The sequence below is a fragment of the Phyllobates terribilis genome, unplaced genomic scaffold (assembly GCF_046119375.1).
Source record: "Phyllobates terribilis strain yellow unplaced genomic scaffold, ASM4611937v1 Scaffold_5__5_contigs__length_657084704, whole genome shotgun sequence".
NCBI lineage: Eukaryota > Metazoa > Chordata > Amphibia > Anura > Dendrobatidae > Phyllobates > Phyllobates terribilis.
In genome coordinates this window covers 186,805,032-186,823,050 of record NW_027362765.1, presented here as the reverse complement: position 1 = coordinate 186,823,050, position 18,019 = coordinate 186,805,032, and the positions used below count along the sequence as shown (strand labels likewise).

General features: G+C 43.0%; 1 protein-coding gene across 3 annotated transcripts in view; it reads right to left on the bottom strand.

Annotated features, from left to right (window-relative positions):
• The window catches only part of TRMT1L (tRNA methyltransferase 1L), a 40,258-nt gene extending 22,864 nt beyond the window's left edge, over positions 1-17,394 (bottom strand). The window contains exons 1-7 of one of the 3 annotated variants that reach the window (XM_073683606.1): positions 17,227-17,394; positions 13,846-14,001; positions 9,336-9,410; positions 4,968-5,030; positions 4,554-4,667; positions 4,370-4,431; positions 2,026-2,155 (exon numbers count right to left, since the gene is read on the bottom strand). In XM_073683606.1, coding sequence (XP_073539707.1) covers positions 2,026-2,155; positions 4,370-4,431; positions 4,554-4,667; positions 4,968-5,030; positions 9,336-9,410; positions 13,846-13,903 — 502 coding nt within the window. In that variant the 5' untranslated portion in view covers positions 13,904-14,001; positions 17,227-17,394. The remainder of the gene's footprint in view (positions 1-2,025; positions 2,156-4,369; positions 4,432-4,553; positions 4,668-4,967; positions 5,031-9,335; positions 9,411-13,845; positions 14,002-17,226) is intronic. The other 2 variants (XM_073683609.1, XM_073683607.1) reach the window with 2 other exon arrangements.
• Between the last annotated feature and the right edge of the window lie 625 nt (positions 17,395-18,019).

Here is an 18,019-nt window from a genome sequence, read left to right as displayed (position 1 = left end):
GAAAGGGAAGCCCTAACCTCTTCTCTGATGATTGACCTCATATCCGAAAGGATAGTTGGTTGTTTATCCTTCACGATTTTAGAAGTGCAGTCTTCGCATAACTGTTTAAGCCATGCTTCAGGCAACCTGCAATTACAAATGGGGCATCTCTTCATCTTCTCCCCCGACTTTTTATCCTTCTTTACGGTCGTTCGTGGGTTAGCGGAGCCTTTATCCTAAGATAGGGGAACAGCACTGTGGAAATTAGGAGGCGACCTTTTGACTAATACTGGTGGGTTACCCTCTCCCCCCCCCCCCCCCAGATAGTCCTAGCCCCACTCACATGTACCATTGGTGGTTCAGATGGGGTCTCTGCCTTTCCTAAATCCTCCATTATGCAGTCTCCAGCACAGCAGGGAAGCCAGACACAGGCAAGCGCTTTTATACTTACCTGTCTGAAGTCTTCCCTGCCTTTTGCGTTCCATCCTGGAACGCACGCCGACTGCAACTTTCAAATTTTGCGCTCTGCCTCGCGCGCACTCCCGTGATGTCACTGGAAGTGCGCGCACACGTGGCCGGAACCAGGTGCGGAGACGGGCGCCGGAGCCGAGAGCCCTCGCCGGAGGGAAGCGGCTCCTGGGTCAGGAGAAGCGCTGCACTGACCAAGCTGAGGAAACCCCGTTCAGGGGGTGTCAGCCGCGGGCTGCTTCCCAGGAGGAAGGAGAAGTTTCTGAGCCGCCCGATCCCCTGAGCCCGCATGCGGGTAAGCTCTTTTGCGCACCACACCTCTCTGTTCCTCTGCTCACAGGGACAGGAAAAAACACGGAGGGGTGGAGGGAGGGGAGGGCTTTTAACCTCTGTTTCCTGTCCCTGTAAGGATAAGAAGGAAATCCTCCATGGTGCTGTCAGGGGGACGTCCAGGAAAATGTGATGTATGATGTCTACTGGAACCATCCACGTTACTGAGTATCTGTGAAAATCGGTTGAAGGTCATCCAGATGCACTGTCTCACTTTATTACTCTTCCTGCACAAGAACTTTTTGGTGTTTTTTAATAAGTACTGAATAAATATTTGTTTTGTTTTAAGGGTTGATATTATTCACCTTGTCTAATACTCTCTAATTTATATCAATAACGTTTCAAAACTTATGTAAGCCACGTCAGTAGCTTTGTCGGACTGGATTCGGATTAAGAGACTGAACAGCTGGTAGAATCTAGAAATGCCAGACAAATTGCTCGGAGTTCTAGGATGTTGATGGGAAGAAGACTCCAACCCTGCACCAGAAACTGGCGTCTGCCACAATTTGCCAATGAATAAGGAGGAAGGAGGCCGGAGAGAAATTGTATGCACTACATCTCACATATTCATAAAGCGAATGGGGACAGAATTATATAACAGAATATTTATTGCAAAGTTGCTCTATGTTACATTTACTAACTATGCATCCAATTTTGTTTTAAATATCTCACATCACTGTATTTAGCCTCAATATATTCTTGTATGCGCGCTGAAGATAAACTAACTTTTAAAGGGATGGTCCCACAATTGTAATTTATCATCTGTCCACAAGATAGATTCCTGATCATGTGGGACCCCACAATCCCCCATATGAATGGAGCAGCCATTGAGCAAGCGTGCGGCTGCTGCTACATTAAGTCTTCAGAATGACAGATTCCGTTCCATTTAATTCTATGTCGGAAGCAGATGGGCCCCCTTTTAGTTATAAGGGGTTGATCTATTTCCTGTTTGTTTAGTTTTAGAATAAAAAAAGTTCTGCAGGTGGGACTTTGTTTATTTTTATAGAGAGGGTAAAAAAGAAAAAAACGGAAATCAGACAAACCTCATATAAATCAATGGGGCCCCCTCTTCTGTCTGACACAGGAATATACAAGAGGCTAATTCCATTTATCTGTTCTAAATGGAACAGACTTAAAGATGAGAAATTTGGACATGTGAACAGAGCCGAATGTGGATATAAATAAATCATCTGTATAATACGTATGTGGTGTCATCTCAGAAACAGGTACACAGTCAGGGTATCTCACCAAACGATGCTGATGCCTTGATATCCCCTTTCTCAACATGTCGCTTTATGTGTCTTATCATTTCTGTTCTTTTGACCACAGTTGAAGAGCAGATAATACAGTGGTAATGAGCACTCATTTTACCAGGCATCTAAAAGATAATCAAGAAAGTGACAAGAATTGTCAAATCATAATAACCAAAAGAAACAGAACAGGCAAAAACACAGTGAGATAAAAAATGTAATCTCTACACATTGGTTCGGCTGGTATTCTATAAATTAAGCATTATTAGTTATCTATCCCCTCTAGTGATAATCTCCTGTATATAAAACACTGATTTTATTGAAACTACAAGCAGCATTGCAAGTGACATCACTGGAATCAAGGTCTTTGCACCCACAACATGCTGCTCTAAAATAGCAAAAACCTGGTGACAGATGCTCTTTAAAGGAAATCTGTCATCAGAATTTACCCCAAGAAGCCAACTACACCATTGCATGAACCATTCAAAAAACAGATGTTTCATTTTTTTTCCTTTCTAAACAATTTTATTTTAAACTTTTCACTGTATTTGTTTGTCCCCTTAAGACTGCAACAACTGATCGCTTTTGCTATACACAGCAATGCCACAGTATTAATGTATATAGCAAAATTCACGGTCTCCTATGAAAGCCAGCCAGCACAGGGGTCATCAGCAGACCCCTGGCTGTCATGGATGCACAGAAGTACACGCCCCCCCGCTGACATGATGTAAATGCCGCTGTCACACATTGACAGCGGCACTTAACAGGTGCGAGTGGAGATGTTAGAGGCAGATGATGGCTAATTAACATCGCCATCATCTGTCAGCAAAGATTCAGGTGAGGCTTGAGAACCAGCATAAAAGTCAGGGAGGTGGCATAGGACGTACTCAAAAGAAACAAACAAACAAAAAAAAAAAACAGACTTTGGAAAAGGGACAGTATAAAGGATGGCATCCTAGTGCGATCTGACTTTTTTCACAAATCCATAGATTTCCATTGGTAAGAGTGACCCAAATCAAATCAAAATCAAATACAGGTGCATCTCACTAAATTAGAATATCAACAAAAAGTTAATTTATTTCAGTTCTTCAATGCAAAAACTGAAACTCATTATATAGAGTCATTACAAACAGAGTGATCTATTTCACGTGTTTATTTCTGTTAATGTTGATGATTATGGCTTACAGCCAATGGAAACATAAAAGTCATTATCTCAGTAAATTAGAATAATTAACAAAAAACACCTGCAAAGGCTTCCTAAGCGTTTAAAAAGGTCCCTTAGTCTGTTTCAGTAGGCTCCACAATCATGGGGAAGACTGCCGACTTGACAGATGTCCAGAAGGCAGTCATTGACACACTCCACAAGGTCCCAGAGTTCCAATTTTTATTTGGAAATCAAGGTCCCAGAGTCTGGAAGAAGAGTGGAGAGGCCACAATCCAAGCTGCTTGAGGTCTAGTGTGAAGTTTCCACAATCTGTGATGGTTTGGGGAGCCATGTCATCTGCTGGTGTAGCTCCACTGTGTTTTATCAAGACCAAAGTCAGCGCAGCCGTCTACCAGGAAATTTTACAGCACTTCATGCTTCCCTCTGCCGACAAGCTTTTTGGAGATGAAAATTTCATTCTCCAGCAGGACTTGGCACCTGTACACACTGCCAAAAGTACCAATACCTGGTTTAAAAACAACAGTATCACTGTGCTTGATTGGCCAGCAAACTCGTCTGACCTTAACCCCATAGAGAATCTATGGGGTATTGTCAAGAGGAAGATGAGAGACACCAGACCCAACAATGCAGACGAGCTGAAGGCTGCTATCAAAGCAACCTGGGCTTCCATAACACCTCAGCAGTGCCACAGGCTGATCGCCTCCATGCCATGCCGCATTGATGCAGTAATTGATGCAAAAGGAGCCCCGACCAAGTATTGAGTGCATTTACTGAACATACATTTCAGACTTTAAAAACATTTTTCAAGCTGATGTTATAAAGTATTCTAATTTACTGAGATAATGACTTTTGTGATTTCATTGGCTGTAAGCCATAATCATCAACATTAACAGAAATAAACACTTGAAATAGATCACTCTGTGTGTAATGACTCTATATAATATATGAGTTTCACTTTTTGTATTGAAGAACTGAAATAAGTTAACTTTTTGATGATATTCTAATTTAGTGAGAAGCACCTGTATGTCTCCTTGATTTTGCGCAAACCACTCATACTGCAAAAATAAGTGGATATGTGAACAGCCCCAAAGCCTAAAATAGGCATGAATTCTATATGTGAAAATCTGAATAAACCCTGAATGTGTGGTTTTGCAAACTTCAAGAAAACATGGATTACCTCATTTCCATTTTGTGCTCTATTCTGGGCGCAAGGCAAACAACAGATGCACATCCGGTAGCCTAGAGAAAATGGAAACGTGATTTGTTTTAGTAAAAATGTGCAAAAAAAAAAATAAAAAAAAATCATAAAAGCGCAAATTATACAAAAAAATACACTTATGAAAAGAATAAAAATCCCTCACCATCATATTCAACAGAGACTTTCCAGTGTAGGTTCTGCAGATGTTTGAGGAGTTTATTGATGTGACAGGACCTGTATCGGTTTTGTGGACACAAAGGGCAGGGTTTCTTCTCAACTACATTAAATAAGGAATGAAAAAAGATGATTCACTTTAGGTTGTATACATTTTCTATCCCACTTTGCTAATACCATTTCCTGAAGTGTCCCTTTACGAGACCCCTGTCCATATGCCATAGCAGCCAAACCATGGACCCCAACTAGCAGTAGTGTTCTGGCCGACTCGCCCCAATTACACATGTGTGACCTTCACTACATTTCCCCAGAGAATATTGTCAGAGAAAGGCAACTGCTCCCGGCACAAGCCGATCACTTTATAGCCGCAAAATTAAAAACCAAAGAAAATACAATAACTTACCATCGCATTGTTCAGCTAAAGCTTCTAGGTGAGAAAATTCCTTCTGGATAGATATGTGCTTTCCTGAAACAGAAAGCAAGAGTTTAAACGAATAGCCAATAACACCGTTCTACAGCCAAATTGGTCCAGAGACGAAAACAGGTGAACTTAAAGCAGTTGTCCACTACTTGTCATACCCCACGCTTGGCCCCGATAAAATAAAAAAAGCCTATACTCTCCTTTCGTGCTGGCGTCGTTCCCGCGGCACTTGCTCCACCTCCTGTTGAATTGAACATGAAGAGGAAGTTACAGATCAGCCGCAGCCCGGACTGCCTCTTCACGTTCGATTTGTCTGAAGGCAGGGCCAGTGACCCCGGTGCCCAATCAGTGCTGGCGTCACATGTCAACAACTGCACGAGAGCCCCAGGACCGCGAGTGCCGACACTGCTGGAACGGCGCCAGCACGGGATGCAAGTATAATCTTTTTTATTTTATCGGAGCCAAACATTTATATCACTACTTGGACAACCTAATTTAGTCTTGATGAAAACGAATATGATGATTAAATTTGCTGATTGGCTTTCATTTTCAAGATCCACCGGAGGTTGTAATTACTTATGACTAGTGATGAGCGAGCACTAAAATGCTCGGGTGCTCGAAGCTCGGGTCGAGCACATGGGAATACTCGGGTGCTCGACCCGAGCAACGAGCCCAATGTAAATCTATGGGAAACTCGAGCATTTTTCTGGTGGTCCCCCCTGGCGGTCTGCAGAAGGTCAAAAATTGCCCAAATCGATGGGAATGGTGCTCAATTAAACGTCAGGCAGGCAGAATAAATAGGCAGACAGGGAATATAGGAGGGTGCATGAAAAACATAGCAGGGCACTTGGAACACACTAGTGCCATCCGATTTTCATGCACCCGTCTCTAAAAAAGCCGGCCGGCAATTCATCAGCGGCATACACCGGTACCCGACAATTTAGAACAGAAAGAACATGTCAGTCACATATATAAGAAGTACAGAGATAGTGTTGGTTACTGTACTTGTCATTTAGTGTTAAAATAAAGGATTTATTAAAAAAAAAAAATTGGCGTGGGGTTCCCCGTAATTTTAGTCTCTAGCGGAGGTTAAGCAGACGGCTGGGGCAGATGTTTGAAGCCTGGGAAGGGGGTAATACCCACGGAGCTTCCCAGGCTACTAATATCAGTCCCCAGCTGAATACCTAGCCTTTACTAGCTATTAAAATGAGGGATCCCCCCAAAATTTTTTATTTTAATAGCTAGCAAAGGCTAGGCAGACAGCTGGGGGCTGATATTAATAGCCCAGGAAGGGTGCCATGAATATTGGCCCCCTCCCAGGCTAGAAACACCAGCCGTCAGCCACCCCAGAAATGGCGCATCTATAGGATGCGCCAATTCTGGCACTTAGCCTCGCTATTCCCACTACCCTGTAGCGGTGGCAGTGGGGTAATAGGGCTGGGGTTGATGTCCGCTTATAATGCCAGCTGACATCAAGCCCAGGTTAGTAATGGAGAGGCATCTATAAGACACCCCCATTACTAACCCCAGAGGAGCCGAGTTCATGTCCAATGAACTCAGCTCACCTCATGCACGTCATGATTGGTGGTCTAAAGAGCGCCAAACATGCAGGACGGGGACCCGAGCTCCCGCCCGAGCATCTCTCAAAAGTACTCGGCGAGCTCCGAGCATCTCGAGTACTGAGATGCTCGGGCGAGTACCGAGCAGTGGCGAGCATGCTCGCTCATCACTACTTATGACACCTTTCATGCAGGCTTATAGAAAAATTGCATCTTTATTATTTCTTCATCATCATTATTGCATTGTTAGTAGCTAGTCTATTACATCATCTATTTAGTCTATTGAGCCTTCAGTATTCTATCATCTTTGGGTGACCAATCAAAAAACATCAACTCCACTCCGATGATGTAATCCTAATTGCAGTTGCATCACCTACTTTTTTTTTAAGTGCGCTCTGTGTAAGGTATACAGTTTTAGGATTTCTTAGCATGACATGTTTCTATATGTTTTTTCAGATATGCTGCGGATAGTTTTTGATACATAGGTGAAGAAGTCACTTTTGCGTCACAAAGGCTAAACTTGACTACCATGATAAGGAAAGCCTACAACATGTAGATTACTGTTGGACAATTGTAAGAGATGATTTGATGCAAGAGTACAAGAGACCAGCAAAGAGTTGTCACTGAATGAGGACCACATCTTGTAGTGCAATTTCTGTAACTGTTTATAATTTGCAAGTGTTTAGACAGGTTTTAGTTGTTATTTTAAATAGTTGCCAAGTTTCCTCTAAATAAATATCAAAAAATATTCTCCATCTTTATATTTCCAAAAATAATAATGTTTCAAATTACTGAAATTTTTATGCATTAATTATATGAAGCAGTAAAACAAAAACTCTGATATCATAAAAACAAAAGCCAACTAAAAATTTACATGGTCAGACTTTAAATTCAGAAGGTGATAATCATTAAAAAATGGCTCATTTCACAACTGAACCTGGCAACTTTTGAAAATATGAAGAACAGTATTATACAGCATCGCAATGAAAGGGTATGTGGTATTCATATTATAGAATATATTATATATACACACACACCAACAAAAGAGTGCAGCAGCCACTGTATGAAAAAAGATATTTGCAACCATTAAATATGGGAAATGTAAACTGCATTACTGCTATATATAAAATGACGGTACCTTGAGCACAAATTGGCCAGTTTGTGTGCCCATCAGTCACATCAAGATGACCTCCTTTTGATGAGACCCAAAGGGTATGTGAACTTGGCATCTTTTACATATTTGCGAACCCACAGAGATTCTTGGAGAAAGGCGCTTCAAGGCATGCTGGTGCATGTGGTCCTGTATAGTCTTTTTCATTTCCTGAGAGCTTTACGTGGTGTCTTTGGCTGCTGACATTTTTTTTTTTATTTGCATTGCATAAACTAGTGGAAGACAACTTCCAAGTGGAAAACTCCTGAAGGATGATCACGTCACTTCTTTTAACTGCTCATTTTGAAATATAAGTGCATAGGTTAATTATTTTTTAGTGTTTATTTGGCCCTTTTTAAGGCGGTTTACTGAGTGTAATCACCTGAAAAAGACGTTGTGTGCACATATCCCAACCATTTCTATTAGATATGCCTATCCCAGGTCAAAAGCTTACATATTTAAAGGGCAGGTAGAATCCAATGCCAATTAAAAAATTGCCCTAGGTATGCGCACATGATGTTCAGGTGGATTCTGCTTGAAAACCGCCTGAAAAAGCGCTGCAAAAATGAACATTGCTGTGCACATGGTTAGGCTTTTTTCACTTCTGCTTCAGGTTTACGAACCTTAGGGCAGTTAAAAGAAGTAACGTTCATTTTTCGAGCAGCTTAGTTTGGAAACTGCCCACCGTCTATAGTTGAAAGTTCAGGGAAAATACTGAAGTGGATTTGCCTAGGTGGGTAAGTCGGCGTCTTAAAGATGTCGTGTGCACAAAGCCTGAGACTGATGGGAGGAGTGCTCAGCCAACTAAGGAGGCAGTCACTACCTCCAAATGTATATTACAAAAAACAAAAAGCACTAACCAGCCACACTCTATACTGGATCCTATACAGGTACAACCTTGTTTTTCAATTTATCTTAGTATTCTGTATAACACAAGTCACATGGACTTAAACTAGGTCTATAAAAAAATTGTGCAATAAGTGTATGAGGGGTTGTGCAATTACTTAAATCACTGTATATATTAAATATCAATCATGCTATATTGTACAGTTAGCCCCACCTATTAATAATAATTTTATTTTTACATCGCGCCAACATATTCCATAGCGCTTTATAGGCATTATCATCGCTGTCCCCATAGGAGCTCACAATCGGAGAACCCGGAGGAAACCCACGCAAACACTGGGAGAACATACTAACTCCTTGCAGATGTTGTCCTTGGTGGGATTTGAACCCAGGCCCCCTACGCTGCAAGGCTGCAGTGCTAACCACTGAGCCACATGTTAATGGTTATATATTCTCAATAGGATATACACTTATATCATGTCATTTCAACACATCTGCACTTCATGGATTACCCGGCCTGAGTATATCTACTGAGTGTTATATGGATTATTACATTATTTGAGCTATTTCTACTCTGTGTTGTTGGTCCTACAGCAGCAATTTTAATTGTGTACATATTTCATCACTCATTATTTTATTGTGTTTGTGTGTGTGCGCTTTCACTTTTGCCACCACATAACCACTTGCATTTACAATAAAGGTATTTTAATTCCCATTATATTATGTGTAGACCACTTATTCGGTTCTTCTCTCATTGGTTTGTGTATACAGCAGAGGCAAGACGATATTACAAACCTGTGTATTCTAGATCTGGAAAAACTTTCTCTCCAAGCTCCTTACTGTAGGGATCTTCACTCTGTAAAGTATCTGCTAAAATACAGAGAAAGGCTCATTTAGATTCAGCTGTACCACGTTATATGTCAGCCTATCCATTTGCTAAGAAACACAGCCTTATAAAATGTATATTATTCAATAATAATTATCAACATATACAGATTTAAAAAAAATAAATACAATTATGCCAAGTGTGGTAGTGGACCGATTCATCCACTCACTACAGAAATCTGGGGTTCCCAGAGAGATCTCCAGAATGCAGATAACCTTGAAAGTCTCATGGAAAGATAGTTGGCCATGGAAAACTCCCTGAGCAATCAAAGGGAGCCTGAGGTCTCATGCTACCACGAGTTTGAAAGCACAACCAACATTCAAAAGTGACCAAAACATCAGGCAGAAAGCATTGGTTCTGAGATGTGGTCTGTGGTCCCCACCTGCAGAACCACTCCTTTATTGAGTGTGTCTTGATAATTGCCAATAATTTCCATCTATTGACTATTCCATTTGCACAACAGCATGTGAAATTGATTGTCAATCAGTGTTGCTTCCTAAGTGGACAGTTTGATTTACTTGGAGTTATATTCTGTTGTTTAAGTGCTTCCTTTATTTTTTTGAGCAGTGTATATTAAAATTTGGTATTCCTAGAAGTCCAATCTAACAAAATAGAGAATTAACGGACCTGTATGGTAAACACTGTGAAGAGAAAAAAAAAATCAGAAATACCAAAATTGCTGCCTTTTCTGGTCACATGCCTAAAAATATATGCAAACAAAATGTTGTTGCATGGACCCCTGAATTTGTATCAATAAAAATAACTGCTCATCTAGTAAAAAAACAAGCCCTCAGTTAGCTCCATCAAATGAAAAAAATAAAAATGTTACAGATATTGGAAACTTGTGACACAAAGCAAAAAAAAAAAAAAAAAAAAAAAAAAAAAAAAAAAAAAAAAGAACATTTTGCCAGCGGAGAGCGGAAGTCTCAGCGACTCACCATCGCTTGCGCGATACAAGGCTGTGGCGCAGTACGCAGCCAAACGGGGCCGGAGGGAAAGAAAGTGCGGGAGGGGAGGCAGAGCCGGGCCCTGTGACGTGCAGGGGAGGGGATATGGTAATTTAGCACAGAGGCGGCGATTTAGGGGAATAGTAAGCACATAGGAGGGGTTTGCTTGGGGTTCCCCAGACGCCAAGCCTCTGGAAAACAGACTTTATAAAACCAGAATTCTCTGCTATCAGACCTCTGCTATGGGCCATACAGGTATGTATAGATTTACTTTTCTATCACCTGTATGGCCATAGTAGAGGTCTGATATTGCCCAGGGGGGGTGACACATTCCCTTTAAGACAGATCTGCATTGCTACCCTATGTAAGGCGAGACCACTGTATCTATGAGGGGAGCACTGGTCTCACTAGTGAATACAGCAGATACAGAGCAGCCAAGCACTGCTAACAGGGAAGGAAGAGAAGCACACACATGGTTAATGCAGCAAACTAATAGCTAGAATTCTGCCATAAGATTATTTTACCAAAGAAGCACAATATTTTCTGGGGAGAAATGACCTGTCCCCATAATGAGCTATTTTTTGACAAGACAAGATAATGTGATCCTTTTTAATATGGCAATACCCCTTTAATGTTAAAGGGAATCTGTCACTGGGTTTTTGCTACCTCATCCAAGAGCAGCGTGATGTAGGGAAAGAGACCCTGAATCCTGCAATAAGTCACTTAGTTTACTGAGTGCAGCAGTTGTGACACAGTTCTGAGATGTAGCAGAGCTGTGGTTTTAGTTGACGCATGACAAAACTGGTGACAGGTTCCCTTTAATATTTTAGCTGTTTGAAGCAGCTTTACTAAAAATAAAGAACAAAAACATTAGCATAACAGACATTCTAAAGAATTCACTTTCCTTTTAGGGTATGTTCACATGGGGCGAATACACTGCAGATTTGACATCCAAATTATTGAGGCAGAATATTCACAGCATATTATAGCACTATGATATTATAGTAACGAAGAGCTCATTGCACTGTTACATCTTGTTATTTTGCATGTTGGGGGCTTCATCCATTTCTGATTGACAGTGCTCGCAGTAACAATGTGTGACGCCACTCACTATGCAGATAACACCCGGAAGTGTAGCAAGTGTCAGAGATTGCGCCCTGCCGGTCTCATGCAGCGTCAGTGCACACACGCACCCACTGGCTGACCTTAGGCACCATTTGCTCTGGGAAGCGAAAGCAGTCAAACAGGACTGGGGTACAATACAATGAATTTGGAATACGGTGGTTAGAATTCACACACAGAGGTGAATGCATGAGCGCGGATTCTGAACCACTGCATTCATTGTATCATATCCCATTGGTGGTCCTGTAGCAGCCTTTACATGGGAGCGTACCTATAATAATAATAATTTACACCACTTTGTTACCGGTTAAGACCCTATTTTGCGTTTTTTGTCCCTTCAGTTTTACCTTTTACTTGCTAAGATTGCTGAGCTCTGCACTCGGCAGGTTTTCAAAACTCCCATAAGAATGGATTGGAGCGACAGCACGCACGATCGACCACCACTCCAGTCACAAAGGGCTCTTCAGAACCTCAGTTCTCAGATCTTTTGGAGCCCCAGCTGTTGGACCCCTAGTGATCGAGAAATGATTCCCCATCCCACAGATAAGGGAGAACTTTCAAACTTGAGGATACCCCTTTAGCTGTGTGAGCTGCATTTTTCTGATGCTTATAGTGATTTTTTATATAGTTTTAGATGTATTTAAAAAGAAAAGTACACTGTGTGCAGAATTATTAGGCAAGTTGTATTTTAGAGGATTATTTTTATTATTGATCAACAACTATGTTCTCAATCAACCCAAAAGACTCATAAATATCCAAGCTTAATATTTTTGGAAGTTGGAGTGGGATTTTTTTAGATTTGGCTATCTTAGGTGGATATCTGTTTGTGTAGGTAACTATTAATGTGCCGAATTATTAGGCAACTTAATAAAAACCAAATATAATCCCATCTCACTTGTTTATCTTGTTTATTTTCACCAGGTAAACCAATATCAGTGCACAAAATTTAGAAAGAAACATTTCTGACATGCAAAAACAAAAACAATTAGTGATCAATATAGCCACCTTTCTTTATGATGACACTCAACAGCCTTCCATCCATAGATTCTGTCAGTTGCTTGATCTGTTTTCGATCAACATTGCGTGCAGCAGCCACCACAGCCTCCCAGACACTGTTCCGAGAGGTGTACTGTTTTCCCTCCCTGTAGATCTCACATTTTATGATGGACCACAGGTTCTCTATGGGGTTCAGATCAGGTGAGCAAGGGGGTTATGTCATTATTTTTTCTTTTAGACCTTTACTGGCCAGCCATGCTGTGGAGTAGTTGGATGCATGTGATGGAGCATTGTCCTGCATGAAAATCATGTTTTTCTTGAACGATACTGACTTCTTCCTGTACCACTGCTTGAAGAAGTTGTCTTCCAGAAACTGGCAGTAGGTCTGGGAGTTGAGCTTCACTCCATCCTCAACCCGAAAAGGGCCCACAAGTTCATCTTTGATGATACCAGCCCATACCAGTACCCAACCTCCACCTTGCTGGCGTCTGAGTTGAAGTGGAGCTCTCTGCCCCTTACTGATTCAGCCTCTGGCCCATCCATCTGGCCCATCAAGAGTCACTCTCATTTCATCAGTCCATAAAACCTTTGAAAAATCAGTCTTAAAGATATTTCTTGGCCCATGACGTTTTATCTTATGTTTCTTGTTCAAAGGTGATCGTTTTTCAGCCTTCCTTACCTTGGCCATGTCCCTGAGTATCGCACACCTTGTGCTTTTTGATACTCCAGTAACGTTGCAGCTCTGAAATATGGCAAAACTGGTGGCGAATGGCACCTTGGCAGCTTCACGCTTGATTTTCCTCAATTCATGGGCAGTTATTTTGCGCCTTTTTTGGCCAACACGCTTCTTGCGACCCTGTTGGCTATTTGCCATGAAACGCTTGATTGTTCGGTGATCACGCTTCAAAAGTTTGGAAATTTCAAGACTGCTACATCCCTCTGCAAGACATCTCACAATTTTGGACTTTTCAGAGCCCGTCAAATCTCTCTTCTGCCCATTTTGCCAAAGGAAAGGAAGTTGCCTAATAATTAAGCACACCTTATATAGGGTGTTGATGTCATTAGTCAATACCCCTCCTCATTACAGAGATGCACATCACCAGATTTACTTAATTGGTAGTTGGCTCTCAAGTCTATGCAGCTTGGAGTAGGACAACATGTATAAAAAGTATCAGTGATCAAAATACGCATTTGCCTAATAATTCTGCACACAGTGTATAAAAAGACACAAATAGTTTTTGTGTGCATTCACTTTACTATAACCCTGTGTGCAGCTTTATTAACGGTTCTCAGCACAATCATGCTATAACAACAACATTCCTATCAGACATAACAAAGGCTCAGAGAAACTCACGGTAATCATCCTCCTTCACTTCTGCCACAGAGGCTGATCCTTCTATGAAGTCTTCCATTATTTAAAGAGGCTGTTTTCTCCCAAACTCAGGGTCTGGATCATCTGTATAGAGTGCAAGTCACGGAGAAACCTCTCACACACTGGTGCGGCGTCTTTCTGGGTTACAAGGAAAATAACAGAAGGTTAATAACTAAATAAAGAATAACAACGTCTAATGTGGCTGTAACGCCCAGATCCCCCATCATTCTAGTAAACTGAGCTGGAATGCAGGATAAATAAATGAAGTAGATAATATATGGGCTGCACATCTACCGGATGCACCCAGTAAGCAAACTAAATGCGAACCTGTCAGCACGATTTTGTGATGTAAAGTAGAGACATGTATTGGCGCCGCCATCTCCCGTGGGTGGCACATCCACAATTTGATTCCACAGTTGGTCTTCAATAAAAAGGCGGCGCATGCGCACATTAGGATCTCCACTTACTGTAGATGTCTTTTTATCGAGACCTCGATCTGCGCATGCGCCCTTATTTTATTGAAGTCCAACTGTGAAATCAAACTGCGGACGCCCACACCAATGACGGCACAAACTTTCAACCAGGAGGCAGGTTGCTAAAAAAAAATAAATCAGTGACCTGTCATAGAAACACCAGGGGCAGGAGGCAATGGCCCAGTGTGCAGGCCCGTCCTAGGGCACAGAAATGTCATGAGAAACAAACTTCAAATTCTGATTAATCAGGAAGCACAGATGGGATTAATTCACCAAAGGAATCAATGTAATCAGCATAAGTGCGGCATGATGGCCATTATTGCTAAATCCTGGGGACAGGTTCACTTTAGGCTAAGTGCCCACGTTGCGGAACTGAAGCATATTTTTTACGCTTCACCCTGGCGGGAAAATCGCATGCGGATTTTCCTTGCGGTTTTCCCGCCAGGTAGAAGATTTGTGAGGCGTCTTTGCATGCATTTCCGCATGCGGGTTATCAAGCACTTCTCCAAGTGATTTAAGCATCACTTGGAAAAGTGCTTGACAACTTGTTCACACTATATAAATCCATGCAACCGGCATGGATTTATATAGTGTGACCAAGTAATAGTTAAAAAAAAAGAATCAGAATGGTAAAAAATAAAGTTTATACTCACTTTTCGATGCATTCTCTGCCCCGTCCGGAGTCTTGAGCAGCTCACGCTGTTGTGTGCAGGACCTGCGGTGAAGTCAGAGTCATGTGATGGGTCACATGACTCAATGACGTGGCAGGTCCTTCACACAACAACGCGACGGAGGGAAAACATCAGAAGATAAGTATAAACTTTATTTTATTCTTTTTTTTACAGGTTCTTTGGTACCCAGGTCTGGATGAGAGTCTCCTCTCCCACAGACTTGGGTACCATCCGCACATTGATTCCGCATGTGGAAACGCAAAATTAATGAACATGCTGCGGATTTTTGACCGCAGCATATACGCTGCGGAAAAATCCGCAGCATGGGCATTGACATCGCGGAATGCCATTGGGGACCATGGGGTGCGGATATACATGCGTTTTACAAGCGTTTACGCTGCGGAAATTCCGCAGCATATACGCTTGTAATACGCAACGTGGGCACGCAGCCTTAAAGAGCAGAACTCTCAAAGTAACTTGACAGCTTTCATTCTAAAAACGGACACACAGCTGAACCCGGACAGGCCCCATAAGGATTAATGCAATGGGTCTGATTTGGGCTTGAATTTCGATTGTATTTTTCATTTGAAAAACAGTCAAACAGAATATCCGAATACAAGTGTGGGGTTTTATCTTAGATTCATATTATTTGTGGAAAAGGCTTTACATTTTTTATTTCCACTTCAAGGTTTTGGATCATTCTCAGATTAGCATATAATGGGTGCAAGTTCCTGCCCAACCACCGGTCTAAGAGCTTCATAGAACCTTTATGAAGCAGTCAATTCGGGGCCTTAGACCCACAGTCTGTCGGGGTCTTCCACGCATAATATGCTCACCAAAATGTGACCAAATACTGATACAAAATCCTGACCAACATGCTGCCCTGTTTAAGTGGCCACATAATCCAGATGTCAGGAACATAGCCGTATTACAGAAGCAATTCCTGCCCGTAGCCTATAGCACCACATTACAGTCATCTGAATGAGCCCTTACACTTCTCGGGCAGAGTAACCCCCCACCCCTCTGGACACTGCCACCCCCTCCCCTCCAGAGCCCCCATGTGGGGCTTCAGCAGGGCAACCCCCTCCCCCCACTGGACTTTGGGCAGGGTAATTCCCCACGCTCCACTCGACTTTGGACACTGGCCCACCCCTGTGCTGGACTTCAGGCAGGGTAAACCCCCCCCCCACCACGCTGGACTTTGGACACTGTCCCCCCTCCCCACTGGGCTTTGGACACTGTACCCCCCCCCTCCGGAATTTTGAGCACTATACCCCACCCTGCTGGTCTTTGGGCACTCTATCCCAAATTCCCCCTCCGCTGGACTTCAGGCACTGTACCCTTCCCCGCGAGACTAATCTAACACCTCATTTGTACACTGACTTTGTCTTTTTTAACAGTCAAAATAAGATTGGCGGAATAACTGATGCAGATGGAAGCAGAGAGGCCCCACTGATTATTATGGGGCCGGAAGCAAAGCAGAGAGGCCCCACTGATTATCATGGGGCCGGAAGCAGAGAGGCCCCACTGATTATCATGGGGCCGGAGGCAGCGAGACCCCACTGATTATCATGGGGCCGGAGGCAGCGAGACCCCACTGATTATCATGGGGCCGGAGGCAGCGAGACCCCACTGATTATCATGGGGCCGGAGGCAGCGAGACCCCACTGATTATCATGGGGCCGGAGGCAGCGAGACCCCACTGATTATCATGGGGCCGGAGGCAGCGAGACCCCACTGATTATCATGGGGCCGGAGGCAGAGAAACCCCACTGATTATCATGGGGGCAGAAGCAGAGAGACCCCACTGATTATTATGGGGCGCTTCCTTGCCCTTTTATTTGAACAGAAGAAAAAGCTCCGATGCAGGACTTTGCTCCAAGTCTATAACGCCCCCACAATAATCAGTGTGCCCCCTCTGCTGCAGTTACGGCAGTGATTAGCGCTGTTCTACCATGTGCCGCTGGCCCTTTGTTGGATATTAGCTTTTTCTTCCTAGGGGGCGCCCTTACACAAAGCCAATAGAGGACTGGCCTAAGCCATCACACAGAGCACGGGCTGTTTCTCAGAGGCTCCGCTGCCTGGATAAGTCTCCGGATACAGATATATGTCTGCACACGGGTCGTATATAACCGGACACTCGTATACACTCAGCGTGTAACGTTATATCTACACAACCGAAAAGGAAGGAAATACACAGAACTGTATCCACGACAAACCTTTAACAGCGCCCCCTCTCCAGACAGACAGTTGGATGTCAGAGCAGGCGCCGGCAGCTCAGCACGGGGCCCAGCACGACTGAGCAGCTTCAACCTAGGCCGTTGCTCCGTGTAACGCACGCTAGTCCGAACCTTCAACTACCCAAGTGTCTGATTGGCTACTGTAAAAGCTATTCAAACAGGGGACTACGCTGATTGGTGAGAATGATGGGCGGGAATATTGAGCTTAGTAGGTTTGATTCCTATTGGCTGATAGTGAAAGCGGAAGTATATAGACTCCATCTGACTGCGGAATTGTGGGAGTTGTAGTTGCTCACCCTATGGCGATTTCACGAGTAGTTTCCGGCTGCTGCGCATAGACTGGAGCTCCCTGGGATTTCCCGGATGTTATATTAGCTAGCAGCGCTGTTACAGTCACCCGGAAACTACAGCCCATCAGTGGGGCTCAGTTCTGGAATAGCGCTTTTTATAATTCTGAAATGTTGAACGCAGATATAGAAAATGAACCAGTGTGCCTTTGGGCAGACGCTAGAAATCGCACTGGTGCCTGATGAGTTCCTTACGTAATCAAACACTTCCTGTTAGACCACATTCACATGTAGCGTCTTTACTGCAGATTTCTCACACTGATACCTGCACCATAAAGCGACATTCAGTGGATCGTAAACGTGCAGCGCTTGTTAGTTTGCCCTGTAGATATTTTGCACTGCATGTACATGGGGTTTATTAATATCTCATACACTGACTAGACAGACAATGTATCACTGCAGATTTTCTGCTATTGAATGTGCAG